The sequence below is a fragment of the Cucurbita moschata genome, unplaced genomic scaffold (assembly GCF_002738365.1).
Source record: "Cucurbita moschata cultivar Rifu unplaced genomic scaffold, Cmos_1.0 Cmo_Scf00001, whole genome shotgun sequence".
In the NCBI taxonomy this organism is placed as follows: Eukaryota; Viridiplantae; Streptophyta; class Magnoliopsida; order Cucurbitales; family Cucurbitaceae; genus Cucurbita; species Cucurbita moschata.
Genome location: NW_019268517.1, coordinates 8,834,977 through 8,855,451, shown reverse-complemented (window position 1 = coordinate 8,855,451; position 20,475 = coordinate 8,834,977). Strand labels below are relative to the sequence as shown.

Here is a 20,475-nt window from a genome sequence, read left to right as displayed (position 1 = left end):
CATTTTAAGCCTACTTTTTGTATTGCAATCATTAGGTAGGTATCATTCTTTTAATCAAATCTAAAACTATAAGATTTTGTTCTTTACATTCATCCTTATAAAATACCATTTTTTATATTAGTTTAAGTTACTGTTAGCAAATATCGTCAGCTTTGGCTTGTAATGATTACCGTTAGTCTCATAATTTTAATCGTCAATTATTACTATGATTCCTAGAATTCTTTTAGTTATATTGGATATTTCAGAATGATTAGTTCTCCCCGACTTAACGTAATATGAAGGTACCTATAAATGAAACAACTATTAATACACGAATTAATTAAATTTCACGAAACCTTATTTGAAAGAATTGCTTTTATGAAAGTGACTTTCAAGTAGTCATCAATTTTATCACTCTTCATATCCTTCTTTCAAGATAGGCCAAAGATTAAGACAACCTTTCTTTGCTTCTTATTGGTGGCATCTTATCTTATAAACCCTTTATTATCTTCCACCACACTGGTCTCGTTCCAAACGATCTTGTCTTATCCGTCACATCATTTTGTTGGTTAAATTACCCTATTAATTAATTTTTATGATTTCGATTTGATTTAAATTTGTTTATGGATTTTTATTTGGTTTATTCTAAATATATAAGAGGTGAAAATTACATAAATCAAATATGGAATAATATATATTAAATTTTTATTCTAAATATATTGAGAATTAACAAAAGAGGAAAAAAAGTGCAAAATCAATTGGGCACGTGCAATGGGTCCCGCTTTCCTTACTTTCCTTTAATTGTCAGAATGGGTCCCGCTTCATCACAACCCCACATCATAAACACTTACAAATCCACTGTTCACCACGTGTCACAAACCCAATAGCCCATTCCCCACTAATTTTGACTAACAAAATTACTTTATTTATTTATTATTATTTTTACATTTTTTTTAAGGAAATTTAGCACAAATATTTTTAAAGGGTAGAGCTCATTTGATGTGTTTGCTCGAACCTCCGGTCATATTTGAGAAAAATATTTTTAAAAACGCGAGTGAGGAATCGTTTTCAAAAAAATCAATGTTATAAACTAAAAGCAAATAAGGAATAAGGACTTTGATAACATATAACCCGAGTAGGAAGAATTAACAATTAGTCACTTCCCCTTATAGTATATTTGAAGCATTTTAGTCATGACGGGTGTAGACATGATTTTTGTAACTGGTCATACATCTCATATTGACATAACAAGAATAATAAAGACCTATTTAACATGAAAGCAAGTAAAAGAGGTATGAAACAGGAATGCGACCATGAACAATACGTTTTGAACCATTATGATCGAGACATTCGACAATTTAGATTAATTTAAACATGTTTATTATTATATTAATTGACTGAGCTCACTCAAAGCATCATATAAGAACCTAATTATTTTAATTTGAATGAAATAAAAACCATTATTTGTTGTAAATTTTATATTCCAAATGTTTGATTAGTGGAATCATCATTGGATCTTGATTCATTACCCTTAGCCCACAACTAATCTGCCTTTTGACTTCTTACATTCAATTCATACAAACCTCTAAACCCTAATTTTTTTTTTTAATCTCAAAACCCTAATTTCCTTACTATCAAATGGGTTTCTGAAAATAATTTTATCACCAAGAATCCATCTCCATGAAGAAATATGTCAGTATTTTATAAATAAAAAAGAACAATAATTTGTGTTATTTAATAATATTTTAGAAGGCAGAGGCAACGTGGCAGAGTCTTGTTTAACCCTAAAACTGAAATAGTTTTATATATTTATGTGGTGAAGAAGTCTCCCACTTGGCCAAACAGCATCGCTAATAATGTATTGTTATTATTATGGTTGTAGTTGTTTTTGGTTCTGTTCATGTTACGAATATCCACATTAATTTCAATCAACTTCATCATATCCTTCACTATTCTCTCTTTCTCTTTTAAGTAAGTGTTCATTAAATTTATAATGTTTGGTGTATGCCCATTTTTAAGTAGGGTACTTTGACATATCATCTTTATGTGTTACTGTAACAGCTCAAGTCCGGTCTTCTTTTGGGATTTTCCTTCCTAATATCCCACGTAGTTTTAAAATTTGTTCATAAGAGAGACATGTCGACTTTTCCTTATGGGTATCTCTCAAAATTTTAAAATGCGTTCATTAGAGAGATGTTTCTATACTGTTACAAGTGATTCGTTTTTCTCTTCAATCGGCGTGGGATCTCACAATTCACCCCCTCGAGGTCTAGCTCACTATAGAGATGTTGGGGCCCAACCCACTAAAGAGATGTTTCTACACTCTTACAAAAAATACTTCATTTGTAACCGTTCAAGCCCACAATCAATAGATATTGTATTATTTGGGATTTTCATTCCAAACTCCTCTCTCAAAGTTTTAAAATGCTCTATTCTTCGTATTAATCGACCTGGGATCACACAGCTACGCTCGTTGAAATTTGTGGGATGATATTTTACAACCATTTGAAGAGAATGGTAAGGAGTGAGATAATAAATTTAATATTGTTCACTGAAATTAATGATTGGTGAATTCGATCAGGCGAGAGCCTCAATGCTTCTCTCCTCATATTTTTCTCATTCTCTCTCTTTCACTGTCAAATTATGTCTTTTGAATCCAAACATCATCTAAATAGAACACTCTCTCCACATCAAGAACTCCCACAAATTCTCTGTCTTCCAAAATGTCCTTAAACCACTTCTCTTCAGACTGCCATCTCCACCACCCCAAATCCTCCGCCTCCGCCGTCGACCACCACCTCATCCACCACCACCACAAGCACCCCATGTTCGAAAAGCCCTTGACTCCCAGCGACGTTGGCAAGCTCAACCGCCTCGTCATCCCCAAGCAATATGCTGAAAAATATTTCCCACTTTCCCCCGGCGGCGACACGGCGGACAAGGGCTTGCTTCTTAGCTTCGAAGATGAGTCCGGTAAGATGTGGCGCTTCCGTTACTCGTATTGGAATAGTAGCCAGAGCTATGTGCTCACTAAAGGGTGGACCCGCTTTGTCAAAGAGAAGCGCCTTGACGCCGGTGATGTCGTCGTCTTTGAACGCCACCGCCGTGATGGGGATAGGTTGTTCATTGGGTGGAAGCGGCGCTCGCCAGTGTCCACGGCGGAGACGGCGGCGGCGACTAGAATCTTCTGTTCTTCAAACCCATATCCTTCTCATCATCATCATCATAATCATAATCATCTTCCTTCACCGCCATACCAATCTTATGATTGTCCTCATGCAGGTATTTTTGTCAAATTTTCACCCTTTTATTTATCCATTAATTACCCAGAAATTAATGTAATATCTTTTATATTAATTTCTTTATTCCATAAAAAAAGGATTTAAAAAATGAAAGCTTGATGTACGTGCATTGTTTTCAGAGTCCTCTGTTCAGAGTCAAACAGTGTCGGTTGGGAATTCAAAGATACTGCGTCTGTTCGGGGTGGACTTGGAGTGCCAAACCGACGTGTCGGAACCCGAACAGCCCTCGACGCTCGGTGGCGGATCGGGTCTATCGGGTCAAGATCCAACCCGTCACAGCTTCTACACACACTGACACTACGCTCCTTCTCTTCCTCATCACATGGTATGACAACTCAACTCCATATTATCACTATTATTATTTTTCCCCACCTTTGAATTTGTTTCATCTAATCAGACAGATTAGAGTCAAAGTGAGATAGGAAAGGAAGAGAACAAAAAAAGAAAAAAGAAAAAAGAAAAAAAGGGAGTGCCATGGGTTATTGTTGCATTTATTAAATGGAATGGTCTCCTCTTTTGGCAACAAAAATCTGTGAATTAATTTAGAAATGTACCTGCAAAGATTGCTCATTTTAATGATATGATTCAATGTCATATGCTCACCCATTTTAAGGACAAAACTATAATTAAATGAAAAGAAATAACATGCGAGTCACATATTGGCTAAAATAAAATGAATATAAACCCACAAAAGATGATTTAGGCTTCTAACCTTGTAGCAATCTGGGATCAATACAAGGTCAACCAGTTCACTATTTTGTAGTCTGTGGCTATAATAAAGAAAACCCAAATCAATGAATAAGAAAGATAATACAAATTTAGTTTTTTTTTTTTTTTTTTTTTTTGGAGAGAGAGAGAGAGAGAGAGTTGAAGAAGAAAAGGAGAAAGGGAATGGAAGGTTTCCAGATTGTAAGGGGAACATCGTACAAGGACAGAAGCACCAGAGAAATGATATCGGACCAAAAACTCTGGCACAAATGATATCACACTCTTCCTTTCTTCACTTTCAGAAATCATATGCACAAAAAGTTCAAAGCCAACTCTTCTTATTAGCAGAGCATTACACACTATGGACCAACCAACCCCTTCCAGTTTTTATTTCTACAACACCTCTCTCTCTCTCGAGTCTAACAAATCACAGGAAAATCTGCTTGATTATCTACACAAACACACACATATTTGTATTTTACTGTAACAGGTGTGTCATTTTATGGGAGTTCTAAGATGAGGTTGTAACAGAATTCCACTTTCCCACAAGATGTGAAGCAGGCGAAATATGAAGGATAGAGATGTGTGGATGTGACGTCCCTGTAATGCAAAACACACTTTTTCCCACTACACTTGAGAAGAGTCATCCCCACTAAATAAAATATGGGAAAATAGAAATAAATCCCAGGTTTTCTGGCCGACTTTCCAAGGACAGGGGTGGGATGGGGTGGGGGGGATGAGGGGAGAGGAAAAGTGGGGTCCAGGAACAAGAAAGCTACCTAGGGCTTACGTCATACATGTAAATTGGAAACTAGGGTCGTTGAAGGCCAGGAATGAAAAATCTATTTGACACAAGATTTTTTTAGAGAGACTCAAAATATGAGCGGAGGAAAAGGGGGGAAGGAGCTGTTGCCAGTGCCAGTGCCACTTTATTTGAGTAGGTGGGATTGGATGGATCGGAAACAGCTACTATTACTGCTACTATTACTCTTTTATAAGTTCTAGCAAAATCTAACCTTTGTTTCTTACCTCATTTATATTAAGATTTGCCTCTCAATTGTCGTGTTCTTTCAACCATTTTTTTCTGCGAATCCGCCTGATCTGAACTGCTGCTCAAGAGGTTGTTAATTTCATGCCATCCCTATTCCTGTATTCAATTCTGAAATGAAATTGAGATTAGTTTTGGATGAAAGGACATCTAAAAGAAAATCCATGCTTTCTTACCCTACAAATTGAACTTTGTTTGATGAACATGCCTTTTCTCTGCGACAAAAAAGAAATCACTGATAAAATCTACATACATATTTATGAAGCTACAGATGGAAGTATTGAAAACAAAAGGTTAAAAAGACTATTATGTTTGGTTATATGATTTAGAAGTATTGTTCAATTGAAAAGACTACACACTGAAATACTAGACCAAAGTCACCCTGAATGAGCGTCCAAATTCCCCTGGCTATCTATTCCATGGCTATATATTTCGATAAAGTATGCAGTGTCCCAGCCATTGATTTGAGGAAGAAACCTATCAGATTTCAGGTCAAGTACGTACCAGCAACTTAAAAAAGGGAGAAAACTTTAGTTCCACTGCATCTCACTCTACTGTAATTGGTTTAACCTTCATTGTGGAGTTCTTATCATCATATTTTCAAACAGAGAATATGTTTCTTTTCAACATGCTATCCATATAACTTCAAAGAAACCAACTAGTCCATTAGCAATCAACACGGTACCAATCAGGATTATAAAATGTATAGTATGCTGACATATTGTTTGTTACATTTCATCTCTATATTTGTGGTGTAGCCTATAGGACAAATGGAAACACAGCACAGTAAAAGGTGATGTGTCTATGAATTGGTTAGACAAAACGTATATATAAGCCCTTTTCTTTATTTAAAATCATTTACTTTTTTTGGGAAAAGTAAGTAATGAGATAGTGCATTGATGATTAGCATGGTATCGTGTCCTGTCTACAGACATCGAAAATGTGGTGCAAATGTTCAGTACAACTTGCAGAATTATTATAAGAAATTTATCATCAACTAGTAGCTGAATTAAACAGAAAATCAGCATATTATTACCTGTGGGAATGATGAAAAGGTGAGTTAGGAAATCTTGCCTGCGGGGCCCATAAATGTGCAGACAAGAGAGATAACCATTGACCTCCCTGGTTGATGATTTTCCAATCTTCATCAGTGGCTTTGGAAGTGGGGGGTCCCCAGATATGTGTGCAAGCTATCATTGGCATTGAAGAAATGGCTAATCAAAGGAATGAAAGGATCCCTACTAAGGGATATGTTTGGCAAGCATAATTCAATTATGCATGACTAAGTACAGTACATATATAGTAACAGCAAGAGATAATTCGTCCACGGTTCATTCCACTTATCTTTTCATCAATCAGTTCATTTGCTTTTGAATATTTCTGACCCAGAAAATTTCACCCAATAGTGAATTAAAAATACTTTCGTGACTCAAGCAGAAACAAGCAACAACACCAAAATTAGTCGATATCGGTACTCACCCGACGGTAATTGGTTTCAATGCCTGCATAAGTTTCTGTGAAACTCGACGCCAAACAATCATTAGTTGATAAAGATAAGAGTCGCTCGATTCTTTATCAGCATCTATCATAGTACTTGAACAAACTCTTCAAATTATACACTGAGATGAGCCAAGACAATAAGGGTGTTAAGCTCATGCTACCATAATCAATTCTCTTAACAGAAATGACTCGAGGAGAAAAAGAATTCATATAAATGGTCAATATATCTTTAGGCAAATCACCTGGTTATTCTATCCAAAAAAGGACTTTTAACCTATTATAAAAATAAGACTTGAAAGCAAGAACCATGTGCTTGAAAATATTAGAAGCAATGCCAAGCATGAACCTAGACAGTAGACACGATATTGAGCAACCCCACTATTACTTTCTTTCTACAATCGAAGAGCATAAAAAGATGGAGCAATTGGTACCTCATTAGTTTTCAACAATTCCGGCTCTGCTGGAAAAGTCAGATGGTAGCTCGAACATTGGAAGCTCGACGCTATTCTAAATGGGCCCTTCAATCCCTGTACGCCAGTCATTTTCAGCCTTCCCTTTAACCACAATAAAGTGTACTTGAGCATCTTCACAGCATCTTACGACCTAACTATGCCACTACATTTCTTTCTCAATTTGCAAAATCAGGGTCCAACGCTTTCTTGTCAAATCATAGAGTTATGGTTGTATCGGACATTCAATCCACCATGCAGATACCTCATGACATGATTAAAAAGCTTGAGTGGTCTTAATGTGAATGAAGTGGCCGGCTGCAATGTACAATTCACACCTGAAGCGTTGAGGAAAACTTATCCAACTTGAGATCAATTGTAAACCAGACCTTACAAATTAAAATAACTGACAATTGCCATCCTTCTAATGACTGTGTATTTGTAGTTTATATTATGAGATTCTCAAAACTGTACATATATCAAATAGCACCTCCGGAGATAAAACTAAAAATCTCAACTCAAACAATTTTTACAACTGCAAACTGAACTGCCAAATCCTCTAAACATGAAGCATATATAGGATCAGAAATTTATATTTGATTTTATCGCTTCCCGATTGAGAATCAGAAACTTTCTTCTTCTCCATGAGTTGCTGAATACCTTCTTGATACCCATCTATAAAATTGCTTCTCTATATGCAGAAGCTCTAGTCATATAAACCCGCTGCAAAGTTGGTTTTAATGTCTCCATTCCTCTTCTTGCAGCCACAGCTGGATTTTTGTTTTTGCAACAAAAGAAAAATGGGCAATCTTATCAGGACTATTCCAATTCAATAAATACCAGGTTGAAAGTAGAAGAAAATGTAAAGAAACTTTCATTGCAACAGAAGATGCACCCAAATCAATTTCCTGGAAGATAAAGAAAAGATAAACAGAATAAGGGAACTTAAAGTTCATGATTAACTTAAAGAAACTGATGGTTCTCCTATTAGAGTGGTGGACCATGATAAGACCTCAGTTTTTATGCACAAACTCAACTTTAATACATCACGGACCACACACAATATAGTCTAAAAAGAAAAGAAGAAAAAAAAAAGGACACATCATCGAGGTTAATCACCAATGCATCTCAACTCAACTAAACCAATCTGAGGGATAACCATTGGTTTTCAGTTTCAAACTTTCAATCTCCATTACAGGTCTAATTCTCAAAATTGAAACTCAATTTTCCCATCTTGCGCTCAAGTTATAAACTAGACCATATTCTCACGTTGAACTTTTCAAATGATTATGCATAATAATTGTGCTGAAAGTTGTTCTGAGAAACTCTTTTTTTAAATCCAAACTTTTATTTCTATACTAAGCTTTAAATGTACACACTCTGTAAGAGATAAGGATTTTTGCTTAATGAGTGACTCTGGAGAGAATTGACACCACTGAAATTGACGTTATCTAATGGTCTGTTTCCTTTCACCTTTCACCTTTCACCTCAATGGTGTACAATTGCGAATTGGATTCATATTTTTTGGCATTATTTGTTTTTGACACAGTCATAAAATCGATTCTAGTAAACTTTAGGTTAAGCCTTACGCCTAATCAAGACTATAGAGATTGTTGCAGGTTATTCTGAATTCTCTGTTTGTGGTAAAGGGAATATTTCTTTGGCATGATAGTTGCTTGTATAAGATGCGCAAATACTTGGCACGAGAAGAATAAGAGGATCTACAAGGACTTGTGCACCTCACTTTGGACTTCTAGTCTTTTCTTTTATGAGATACACCCCTGTTTAATTTCTGATAATCGGGTGATATTACTCCTAGTCTCCTTCGCTATTCTATTTTCCACTTGAACTTTGGCTCCTTTTTGTTCCTTTGTTTGTTTGACCTCACTTTTGTGTAAGAAAATAACTTCCTGTTACAATAAATGATTAGCATCGACGAGTAGGAATCATCTAGAATTCCTAGTCGAAAATATCGATATCCCATAATCAAGAATTCTAGAACCTTTTCCCCCCTCCTGATAGGAGACTATGGTAAGATTTCCAATTACCAAATACAAGCATGTCTTATATTTATTGTAAAGTTAAATCAAATAGTGAAAGTGCGTTTCAAAACGAAGGGAGAGATCATTTGAGACAAGCGTAAGTTACAATCCCACAAGCTTAATCTGAAGAGTAGAATTTAGTCAAATGAATGAATCAATACCACACAACATAGTTAGATCAGTGATGTTATTGGCAGCTATTTCTATCCTGAGAATTTATAGTTGGATATCTTATTAACATCATCAGCCGTAAGATGAGTGTTAAATCTAATTAAAATAGGATGCAGAAATAAATTTATAGATATCATAATCTAGTTGCAAGAAAATCTCTCTCGTTTCGAACTTTAAAACAGGGGGAGCAAAGATTAACCACAAAACAATGACTAGAACCTTCTCCTAGAACATTGCTATCTATGACCATTCTGTTCATATCTTCGACCTTTTCCATTGGTAGCAAGGAAGGCTTGACAAGAGTTACAAAACCGGGAATACCTATCACTATTATTTTCACAAGCATTAGATATTAAGGAAATTTTATCAATATTGAGCATTTGAACTTGAAGCAATTTTATCTTACGCATCAACAGATTTGTTTGATCAGGAACCAGAAATCAGTACACAAAATACACCAATCACAATTGCACTGAAAATCATGTTCAAGTAAGAATCAATTAGAGCATCCGAATATCTGATAACAAGAATTGGCGAATATTTCACTTCAATCTAGAGCATTCGAACCAAACTATAACACAAAGGTCGGTTACCAAGGTCTTCCAGTGTTGAATGTTTTGTTGAGGATTGTTGGGAGTGAGTCCCACATTGGCCAATTTCGGAAATGATCGTGGGTTGATAAGTAAAGGAATACATCTCCATTGGTACGAGGCCTTTGGGGGAAGCCCAAAACAAAGCAGGAGCTTATGCTCAAAGGGGACAATATCATACCATTGTGGAGAGTCGTAATTCCTAACATATTTATTATCCTCGAGACTTTTTGTTGCAGAATCAAATTTTCAGTGAGCAATTAAATAACAAGCAAAAATTCAATTAGCAATCGAGTAAACTATACGTAAGTCAATCTCCTAGCAATTAACTCTTAACTTTCAATCACTGATTGCAACTTATCAGTCCTTAACCAAAGAAATGCAAAATAAAATAAAAACAGCAGCAAATCCAACAAAAGAAGACGAGGGCATCAAAGAATAAGAATCTACCAATAATCGTTCATGCTATGTAAGCTTTCGAAGCTGCGGAGGATCCGACAACGACGAAGGAAATGCAATTACCGAACGTAATCATAAACCTTCCCCAAAACGATCCTCGCCTTCATTCCTGCAAGAGAATTGCTCACTTATATTATACCATTCCAAGCATTTGCTTCTGCAAATATGTGTTCCATCGAAAATTGGTACGAAACCTCATTCAAGAGGAAGATGGAAATTCATATGCATCAGGAAGATGATCCATGGTTACTTGTAAGGTATCTATTTGCGTATGGCCAAATTACTGAAATGCATTCATCTGGAATTAAAAAATTGGATAAATTTTATTTTACGTTTGAATTTTGGGCCCATAAGAATCCATTCGGCCCGCGAAATTTAAATCTTCAAGCCCAAGACCTTCCTTATGAAATCCTATATAAATCCCCAAAACCTATTCCCCTTCTTCCTAGGTAAAGTTCAGCACTCCGATCCGACGTATCTTTTCTCACCGGCGCCACCACTCACCGTCCGTTGCAGGCGATTTCCCCGGCAGCAACATGGGACGCGTTCGCACCAAAACAGTGAAGAAATCTTCCCGTCAAGTCATTGAGCGCTACTACTCGCGCATGACTCTGGACTTCCATACGAACAAGAAGATTCTGGAAGAGGTCGCCATTATCCCTTCCAAGAGACTCCGAAACAAGATAGCCGGATTCTCCACTCACCTCATGAAGCGGATCCAAAAGGGACCTGTTCGCGGCATTTCTCTGAAGCTTCAAGAGGAAGAGCGCGAGCGCCGAATGGACTTCGTCCCTGATGTCTCCGCCATTAAAACTGATCAAATCGAGGTCGATAGGGAGACTCTCGATATGCTTTCTGCTCTTGGAATGACCGATATTCCGGGGATAGTTCAGGTCGATCCGACTGTGCCACAGCAGGTTGCGTTCGGATTGGGCGGTCGCGGTAGGAGGTACTGAGATTATTCGCTAGGGTTTTGATTTTTATTTTTTTAATCTCATTTTCGGTTGAGGCTCAGTTTTGGTTATGAGGATTGTTAGTTTCTGATATGCTAAAGGTTATGGAATTTACATATTAATTTCGAATTATCAAATTCAATAGAGAGATTCTGTTTCTTCTGGGTCTGGCTCGGTTGATTCGTATATTGTTTAAATCTTTGTTCGTTGGAGTTTATGAACTCGAGTCACTTTGAGAGAATAATTTTAGAAAACTTTGATAGCATATCCACAACTACTTATGTCTCCTATGATATATTTTGGGCATTTTAATCCTCTATCGTACCTAGAACGAGTATGCAGCCATGTACAACACGTACCTAGAACGAGTATGCAGCCATGTACAACACGTACCTAGAACGAGTATGCAGCCATGTACAACACGTACCTAGAACGAGTATGCAGCCATGTACAACACGTACCTAGAATGAGTATGCAGCCATGTACAACACGTGGAACATTTGACATGCGTCCACATGACCAAAACGTTCGATATGTGGCCACAAACCACAAGCATGATACCAAACATTCAACCAATAGAAAGTATATTTGTTATTTTCCTAAAAGAAATCAAATAATTTGGTATCAATATAATATCTATGCATAATAATATTACATAAAAAGTAAAACCAGCAACATCTGTACTATATACCAAACACTCCACAATAAGCATCAAAATGCATGATCATTCACTGGAATTGGCAAGCCCAACCATTTTGAGCATATTGCGATCCTCTTTAAACCTCTCCAACACACTACCCTTCACTCCATTATTGTTATGGCTACCACTCCCCTTTTCTTCTCCTCCTACTCCCCAGCATTCTATCACTTCCAGCTCTACTCGGTTCGTCTTCGACAGACACGGGCTCCCAAATGTTGTACATGTGAAAGTGTGACCCTGATCGAAGCTTGCCGACACAAACAGACCGAAGTGGTTTGCTCGTCCTCCGAACCCAATGCCGTTCGGTATACTATCTGAACTGAAATTAACAGCACACTGCCAAAAAAACAAGAATAGTGAGAACTCTGTTCGAGAGAGATGAAGAAAATTATAAGGCAAGTGTGGAGAACTTACCCATTGTAAGTTATTGTTTGCTCCAGTTGGTTTGTATATGGATGCCTTTGGATACAGCTGAAATAGAAATGATTTCAGATCTCCATAGAAATCACCATGCCTCTCCCATGCCTGGGAAGCATATCCTCCATATATATAACCTTCTTTATCCTTCACTATCAGCACCGTTGGTCCTCCATCGTTACTGCACGTTCTCCTTAAAACCAGGAAGTTAAGACCCGCTCTACGAGCATGTATTTGACTCGAGCTTCACTAGACCCAAAAGTTTAAGCTACTCGAGCTTCACGAAACCCATAAAAGAAGCTTGATGGTGTTCTTTCTTTCTTAAGTGATTCCAGAAGAGAGACAAACAAACAAATAAGTGAATGAACTTACGTTATGTTACCCAAAAATGTAGTGAAACTCAGCCCATTTATTGAACTATGGTAAAGTAGTCTCCACTCCTCCAGCTCATGCTGAGGAAGAGCTCCTCCTATATGCCAACCATATTCCTTCTTCAATAACACAAGATGAGAATCTATGTTTTCCCCATAGACTAGCCTTGGAACTTGACAACCAGGTCTCCCTACACAGCCACCATAAAAATGAAAAAGATTACATAACCTTTCTTTAAAGTTTCAATACCTAGTCCGCCATTGATGTGGCTTGCGACTTGAGTCGAATGGTGAAGTATTTAAAGCAAAGATAACAAGATAATGGAATGGCCAGTTCTAGACCTAGAAAACTAAGGGAAGAATGTTATTGTGAGATCTCACGTCAATTGGTGAGAAGAACGAAACATACCTTATGAGAGTGTGGAAACCTCTCCCTAACAGACATGTTTTAAAAACCAACCTCGAGGGGAAGCCCGAAAGGGAAAGCCTAAAGAGGACAATATCTGCTAGCAAGCTAGCGTTTGGGCCGTTGCAAATAGTATTAGAACCAGTCACCGGTGGTGTGCCAGCGAGGACGCTGGCCCCTCACATCACCTAACGGTGTGAGAACGAAGCTCGTGCTGTTACAAATGATACTAGAGCCAAACACCAAGTAGTGTGCTAGTAAAGACACTGGCCCCCAAGGGGGTGGATTGTGAGATCCCACGTCGATTGACGAGGAGAATGAAGCATTTCTTATAAGAGTGTGGAAACCTCTCTCTAACAAACACATTTTAAAAAGGGAAGCCCGAAAGGGAAAGCCTAGAGAGGACAATATCTGCTAGCAGTGGGCTTGGGCCGTTATAAATGGTATAAGAGTCAGTCACCGGGTGGTGTGCCAGCAAGGATGCTAGGCCCCCCACATGACCGGACGGTGTGGGAACGAAGCTTGTGATGTTACAACTATCTTTAAAGACAAACAATTATAAATCTAATACAATGACAGTGATGGAAAAATTTACTTTGAATGGAATCAAAATTGCACACGACTATGTTCATTTTGAGATTTGTAGATTTCCCATGAACAAAAAGAACTCAAATGTAAAAATGCTATATAATGAATAGAATTTGGAATGAATGTATTAAGACCTAACCAGAATCAAGCAAAATCATGCATGAAGTAAAACACGGGATCGGTTAAGAAGTTCAAGAAAATCATAATCAAACTCCAACGAACTTATTGTACTAAAAAACTTAAATCTAACTAGTACTGGACTGAGATTGATGGAAAGATAATCAAATACCTACTTCTGGTGGCATCAACAAGCTTCCAAGAAACTTCCTAACAGATGGAAGCAGAGTACACCAGTGTTTGAAATCTTCATAAGTAAATCGTTCATCGTTCTCTGAGAAAGTTGCTGCACGAATAAATATTTGTACAGCGTCCTGATGTGAATCGAATCCAGTTTCATTATTTGTTGAGGAGAATACATGAGTTAAAATTTGTACTAGAACCGACTCCAGATCAGACCTGGCATTGGCATGAAAGCAAAGTAGGCACATAATAGTTCATGTCCAATCAGATTTTGAAACAGAAAGCTAATTGTTGGGATTTGGTGGGTCATAGAACAAGTAGCCTTTGTTATTAGAAGTTGATCATCGAAAGAAGAAAATATTACCTCCCAAGGGCACCGTCACCTGACACATCTAATAACTGATAAATGAACTCTTCAATTTCTTCATTTGTTCCCTTCTCATAAGTGCCCTTCAATGCAAATGATGAAATAATAATAACAATCATCACAACTAGAATTAAGAATATTTGATGGTTTCAAAAGATAAATGATGATGAATGACCAAACACCAGGTTCTCAAAACGTTGGGTAACAGCACCAGAAAAGGTTCGTGCTCACAATCTTTCCCAGGCCTCCAGACGTTTGATGTTGGTTTAATAAATCAAACACAAAAAGTGCAGCGGTTTGATGTCAACTTTAGCATAACTCTACTAGTTGAGGCATATACTTTAGATCAAGAGGTCAAAGTTTTGAATCTTCCCACCCCACACGGTGTTGAGTTACAAAAAACATTAAAAAAAAAAAAACATAAAATGTGAGATCCCATGTCGGTTGGAGAGAAGAACAAAACACTTTTGGGGCTTGGGTTGTCATCTGCTAGCGATGGGCTTAGGGCTTGGGTTGTTACAAATGGTGTCAGAGCCAGACATTAGGCGATGTGCCAACGAGGAGGTGAGCCCCAAAGGGGGTTGGACACCAGGCAGTGTGCCAGTGAGGACGCTGGGCCTTGAAGGGGGAGGATTATGAGATCCCACATCGGTTACAGAGTGGAACAAAGCACTCTTTATAAGCATGTGGAAACCTCTCCTTAGAAGACGCGTATTAAGGCGTATTAAAACTTTGAGTGAAATCCCGAAAAGAAAAGTCCAAAGAGGACAATATATGTTGTAGGGACTCTTTATAAGGGAAAACCCCAAAAAGATCAATATCTGCTAGAAGTGGACTCTTATAAGGGAGAAACCCTAAAGAGGACAATATATGCTAGCATTGGGACTTTTGCTAGAAGTGGACTCTTATAAGGGAGAAACCCTAAAGAGGACAATATATGCTAGCATTGGGACTTTTTGTAAGGGGAAACCTCAAAGAGGACAATATCTGCTAGCAATGGACTCTTTATAAGGGGAAACCCCAAAAAGGACAATATCTGCTAGCAGTGGGACTCTTTATAAACGTGTGGAAACCTCTCCCTAGCATACGCGTGTATCAAAACTTTGAGTGAAATCTCGGAAGGGAAAGCCCAAAGATAACAATATTTGCTAGCAATGTACTATGCTTAGGCTGGTATTAGAATTGCCCCTCCTCACTTGTAAAGTGGAATACCTCCCCTCATTCGTAATGTAATAATGTCTCCTCACAAGCAAGACCATGGCAACGAACAAACAAAGAAAGGAAAATCCGATGAAAAGAAGAATGAAATAACTCCAGAGTCAGCCATGAAATTCAAGAATCGCCTACCATGCTATGAGCTTAGAGAACTAAACTATCCCATCAAAATAATAATAACAAACAAACCAGAACTACGATATTGACGAGACAGTGTGTTCAGAATACACACTGAATTTGAAGAACAGCGAAACCCCAAAATGGCTTACTTTAGCTACAACGAGGTCTTCATAAGTAAGCTTCTGATCCTTGCGCTTCTGTGTCACTAAATCGAACAATCTTTCTCCAAGAGGACCACGCAGTCCAAAAAACGACTGCAAACAACAAAACCCAAGACAATCAGTGAAGAGCAAAATCAGAAATCAACCATATCGGCAATGGAGAAAACACAAACTAACTGACTTCGAAAACAGAAGGCGATACGAATTTCCCACTGCTATTTGATTGAGCGGCGAGGGAGAAGAACAGCGACTTGAGATTTTCGAGCTCATTCTGAGTAAAAGCTCTGCAGCGATCATTGAATCCGATCAAAAACTCGACGCATTAGAATCTATGAACGGGTGGAGAGAGTAAAGAGAGAAAAACCTGGAAGCTGTAATGAAGCGGGAATTCGTTTGAGGCGATTGAGCGTTGCCCATTTACAAAAGGTCAGAAGATTGCTACGTTTCTTTGATTCTTTCTCCTTGATTCTCTCAGAGATTTATATCTCTTCTTTCAGGCGTGAAATTCGGCATTTCGTACCACAACAAAATGTAACCCAAATAATAAAATTTGGAACTTTGACCCAAAATTTCTTCTTAAAGAAAATATATTTATTTATTTTATGAAAAAAAAAAACCCCCACATCGTGTAATTTTGTTTTAAAAACTATTATTTAACTAACATTTAATTCTCAGATTAAATTAGTGATTATTATTTAACCATTTACATACAAAACGAGATTCGTTGATTATGGTGGAGGTGAATGCGACGCGGTTCACACCTTCAGCTCGAAGGAATCAGATTCCAACTAAACTTAGATGCGCTGTTCGATCAGTGGGTTTCTTTTTTGCTTCTAACTCTTCAATATTTTTTCCAAATTTCTTTTGCATATCGATCCTTTCCCATTTTTGGCTTTTCGATGTTTTTGAGGGATTGGCGTTTTGAGCTTTTCTCAGTTGTTCATAATCTGGTCTGGACGCTATAGTAGATGGTAATTTCGAGAAAGATTTCTGCTCGTGTTCCTGGGTTTCGGTCGATTCTCAGGCTTTGTTTGGTAGGTGAGAAAATTAAACTATTCGTCTTTATTTTGCGTTTTATTGAATTATAATTAGCTGAAAGAGAGGGAGAAGCGAAGGGGGAAATGCAATTCCTTCGAACACTTGAAACCATTCACATAATCTGCAGATTTTTCATATGGAGCTTTCAATTTTTGTGTTTCTGTAGAATCTAAGTCTTGAATTTGGGGAAAAAAGAATGAAGAACATTGCGGAAGTTAATCTGATTAGAGCGACTAGGAACGTAATTGAACTTGGTTATGTTCTTAGTTACTTGATTCTGTTTATCTCAAGTCTATTTTCAACTGTTGTTTCTTAGTCAATTGTTTTAGAATATATCAAGTTCAGTTCATTAATTTACTGATGATCATCAAGTTATATTGATGAACAGTCACATATCGGTAGATATTGGGTTAGGACTCAAAATTTGATTGTGATTGCCTTATGGAATGCAGGATAGCACTACTTAAAACTTTGTTGTGATAATGTCAAGACCTTGGGTTCTTGTCTGTCTACTGTTATTGATCGTGTTCTCATCGCAACTTGAGTGGAGGCAACAGTATGAGAACGAGCTTGAAGCAGGTCCAAACGCTTCACAGAGTGAACCACATGTGTCTGATAGAGAGGAAGCTGTAAAAGAAAAGGTGAAATTCCAGTTATCTATCTCTTTTTTTCCCATAAGTTTGCCAAATCACTCGTCAGCTGTTTACATTTTGTCAATGCTCGAAATGATTAGATGTTCTGTAGTTTATGTAGGAAACATTGAAGTATTTATCGAATCCTCTGGATTTATAGAACTCCTACACTTGAGATGCATCCAAAAGGTAGGAAAATTTGGAGGGTTAGTTAGGGTATATGGAATAGCCCAAACCTACCGCTAGTAGATATTGTCCACTTTGGCCAATTACGTATCGTCATCAACCTCACGGTTTTAAAACGCGTCTACTAGAGAGACGGGATACGTAACGGGCTAAAGCGGACAATGTCTACTAGCGGTAGGCTTGGGCTGTTGGAAATGATATCATAGCCAGATACTGAGCAATGTGCCAACAAGGACGCTAGGACCCAAGAAGGGTGGATTGTGAGATCCAACATCAGTTGGAGAGGAGAACGAATCATTCCTTATAAGGGTGTGAAAACCTCTTCGTAATAGACACGTTTTAAAACCTTGAGAGGAAACTTGGAAGGGAAAATCTAAAGAGGACAATATCTGCTAACGGTGAGTACATAGTATTTGTTCCCCAGAATATCTTCTGTGGGGAGCACAATTGCATGGATATGTGAACATTCTAGTATTTTACATGTGGGTTTCCCTAAAATGATATGCCTAGTTCACCATGGAAAGGAAACTAAAGTCCGACGTTAGCTCAAGAAGATCATAGATATACAAGTAAGAGATAATATCTCCGTTGGTGTGAGATATTTTGTGTGAAACCAAAAGTAATTGGTGAAGGTTCCATTGTTGTGACACTCGAATAAAGGAGGGGTACATGAATGAACCGAGACCACATCCGAATGAGAGTGATCCTGAGAATAGGATGACTAAGAAAGACTTAGAGGAAATGAAAGTTACTACCTAGCAACCTTAGTTTCCAATAGTTTCTTATCTCATCCCGCTTATAACGAACACTAATCTGGCTTCTGAAGTCTGCAAGCTAGCAACGCTAATGATAGAAATTCAAAATCGTATACTGTTATAATCTCTCGAAGACCCATCGAAACCGAAAGGAGATAAAAAAAAAAAACAAATCCACAGAATTTCCATTATCTCCCAATAACCAAACAGATTATGCAATCAAAAACTTAGGAAGCTAAAAACAAAGCAAATTAATCAAGCGATTACCATCTTCTTGCTTTGATGATTGCGTAAGAACTCGATGAACAGAGAAATCGGAGAAGATGTAAACACTGTTGGAAACAATGATGAGCTTTCCCTTCCTTTCTTTGAAGTAGGCTTCAAAGAAAAGCCAAACTAGAGAGAAAAACACTTACAGTGGGCGGAGAAAAGTAGCAACAGTGGCAGAGAGAAGTGGTGGAGCGGCGACATGGCAAAGGGCGTCCGTAGTGCAGGCAACAGGATGGTAGTTGCAACAAAGAAAAGGAACATCATGGGTATATGAGTTAGAAATAATATCTTCATCGGACAATATCATACCATTATAGAGATGGGTGAAGATTCCGTTGTCCTTAGCAGTTCACTCGATCCCTCACACATTTCGTTACCAAGGAAGTAGAACTATATCTAACCTGTAACCTCTCCACACCACTACATCTGAAACACCCAAGATTATTTGTTGTTTCTGCTTCCTTTAGAGCTCTTGTTCATCCTTATACTGCTGCGCTTCTTTGACTGATATACAATGTTGTTCCTGGTTTCTATTATGATCTGTTAATATAATGCCAAAATTCTTTGAATGCTACTGTAGATTATCCTTTCCCAGGAGAGAAATATCCGGAGATTAAATGAGCTGGTGCAGAGTCTTAGAACACAGTTACTCCAGTGCAGGGGTGAACACGAGGCACAGAATAGCATGGTGACGCCCATGACAGAGCTTCTAACAGTGCTCGACCAGCAGCCGTTGTTAGACGATTAGATCCCATGGTACTAACCACCATACTCGACGTTTGCAGGTTCTATTTCTGCTCAGTAATCAGTAATCTAGCTTCATGACTCTACCCATCACTGATATTATATATCAAATACAAGCTCTATTACTAGTCATTGTAGATGCTACTGTGTGAATTCCTTCCCTATTCTAGTTTCTTATCTGTGATTCCTGGGTTTGATTCATCTAGTTCATGCTGTGGCTTTAGACCTGATGCCGCTATCTTGAAACATCCATTGCCCTCTTTCACACCTTGACATCACTAAAACTTGGACCATTCTTATATTCAATGCTTCCTTAGTATTACAAACTAACTATTACGAGTACGAAATCATATATATAGATATATACACATCAACGGAAATGTGGTGCAATAATTTCTTTTGATATTATGCGTTGTCTATAAATGTGGTACTAAATGCACTTTACATACATTCAATGGGGATTGGCCTCAATAATGAAATTCCAAGTTTCAGAGTCGATGGGGCTTTGAATTTCTTGCATTCAATCAATTTTATGAATTCTATGCATTTACTTTTCTTTGCATTTCAATCTCCAAAACATTGAAATCATTATCAAAATTTTTGTTTGATGTCCGAATGAAAAAGGAGAAAAACATGAATGAACTGATATCATATTTGAATGAGCGAAGATTAGAAGAATTGATAATTAATACTTATACTAATAAGTGTACTATTTTTTTTTATACTGTAACAGCTCAAGCCCACTACTAGTATATGTTGTCTGTTTTGGCTTATTACGGATCGCCTTCAGTCTCGTGATTTTTAAACGCGTCTATTAGTGAGAGGTTTTCACACCTTTATAAGAAATGTTTGATTCTCCTCTTTAACTAACGTGGGATCTCACAATCCACTCCTTTGGGTCCAAGCGTCCTCGCCCGTACATTATTTTTTGTTTTGCTCTAATATCATTTGTAACAACTCAAGTCCACCGCTAGTAGATATTGGATCTGCATATGTTTAATATC

The 20,475-nt window shown here is 37.6% G+C and overlaps 3 protein-coding genes and 2 long non-coding RNA genes across 10 annotated transcripts; 3 read left to right on the top strand and 2 right to left on the bottom strand.

Annotated features, from left to right (window-relative positions):
- The first annotated feature begins 2,612 nt into the window (after positions 1–2,612).
- Positions 2,613–4,889, top strand: LOC111444287 (B3 domain-containing protein At5g06250-like). Of its 2 annotated transcripts, XM_023082340.1 has the most exons (3): positions 2,613–3,261; positions 3,401–3,606; positions 4,521–4,889. In XM_023082340.1, exons 1-2 carry the CDS (start codon positions 2,703–2,705, stop codon positions 3,574–3,576), a joined length of 735 nt encoding a protein of 244 aa, XP_022938108.1. In that variant the 5' UTR covers positions 2,613–2,702; the 3' UTR covers positions 3,577–3,606; positions 4,521–4,889. The 2 variants fall into 2 exon arrangements, with proteins under 2 accessions (XP_022938108.1, XP_022938099.1); XM_023082331.1 differs by lacking the exon at positions 4,521–4,889 and having other exon boundaries at positions 3,401–3,713.
- On the bottom strand, positions 3,653–10,548 carry LOC111444308. 3 transcript variants are annotated; one of them, XR_002710678.1, is made up of 8 exons: positions 10,443–10,548; positions 10,240–10,357; positions 6,969–7,756; positions 6,517–6,656; positions 6,074–6,227; positions 5,214–5,250; positions 5,019–5,148; positions 3,653–3,835 (listed from the first exon to the last, which is right to left on the bottom strand). It is a non-coding gene; the product is annotated as an uncharacterized LOC111444308 (long non-coding RNA). The 3 variants fall into 3 exon arrangements; XR_002710677.1 differs by lacking the exon at positions 3,653–3,835 and having other exon boundaries at positions 4,901–5,148; positions 10,443–10,547; XR_002710681.1 differs by lacking the exons at positions 3,653–3,835; positions 6,517–6,656 and having other exon boundaries at positions 4,900–5,148.
- Positions 10,549–10,642: 94 nt separating this feature from the next.
- On the top strand, positions 10,643–11,364 carry LOC111444300 (40S ribosomal protein S17-like). Its single transcript, XM_023082353.1, has one exon. The coding sequence runs from the start codon at positions 10,785–10,787 to the stop codon at positions 11,202–11,204; it is 420 nt and encodes a 139-aa protein (XP_022938121.1). The 5' UTR covers positions 10,643–10,784; the 3' UTR covers positions 11,205–11,364.
- Positions 11,365–11,801: 437 nt separating this feature from the next.
- LOC111444275 (TLD domain-containing protein 1) lies at positions 11,802–16,397 on the bottom strand. Of its 2 annotated transcripts, none has more exons than XM_023082317.1 (8): positions 16,211–16,397; positions 16,028–16,130; positions 15,835–15,939; positions 14,348–14,433; positions 13,973–14,199; positions 12,691–12,880; positions 12,316–12,511; positions 11,802–12,237 (listed from the first exon to the last, which is right to left on the bottom strand). In XM_023082317.1, the coding sequence occupies exons 1-8, from the start codon at positions 16,261–16,263 to the stop codon at positions 11,926–11,928; spliced, it is 1,272 nt and encodes a 423-aa protein (XP_022938085.1). In that variant the 5' UTR covers positions 16,264–16,397; the 3' UTR covers positions 11,802–11,925. The 2 variants fall into 2 exon arrangements, with proteins under 2 accessions (XP_022938085.1, XP_022938094.1); XM_023082326.1 differs by having other exon boundaries at positions 12,316–12,499; positions 16,211–16,396.
- A 153-nt stretch (positions 16,398–16,550) lies between these two features.
- LOC111441661 lies at positions 16,551–19,870 on the top strand. 2 transcript variants are annotated; one of them, XR_002710220.1, is made up of 4 exons: positions 16,551–16,660; positions 16,783–16,884; positions 17,337–17,525; positions 19,308–19,870. It is a non-coding gene; the product is annotated as an uncharacterized LOC111441661 (long non-coding RNA). The 2 variants fall into 2 exon arrangements; XR_002710217.1 differs by having other exon boundaries at positions 16,562–16,884.
- Positions 19,871–20,475: the final 605 nt, after the last annotated feature.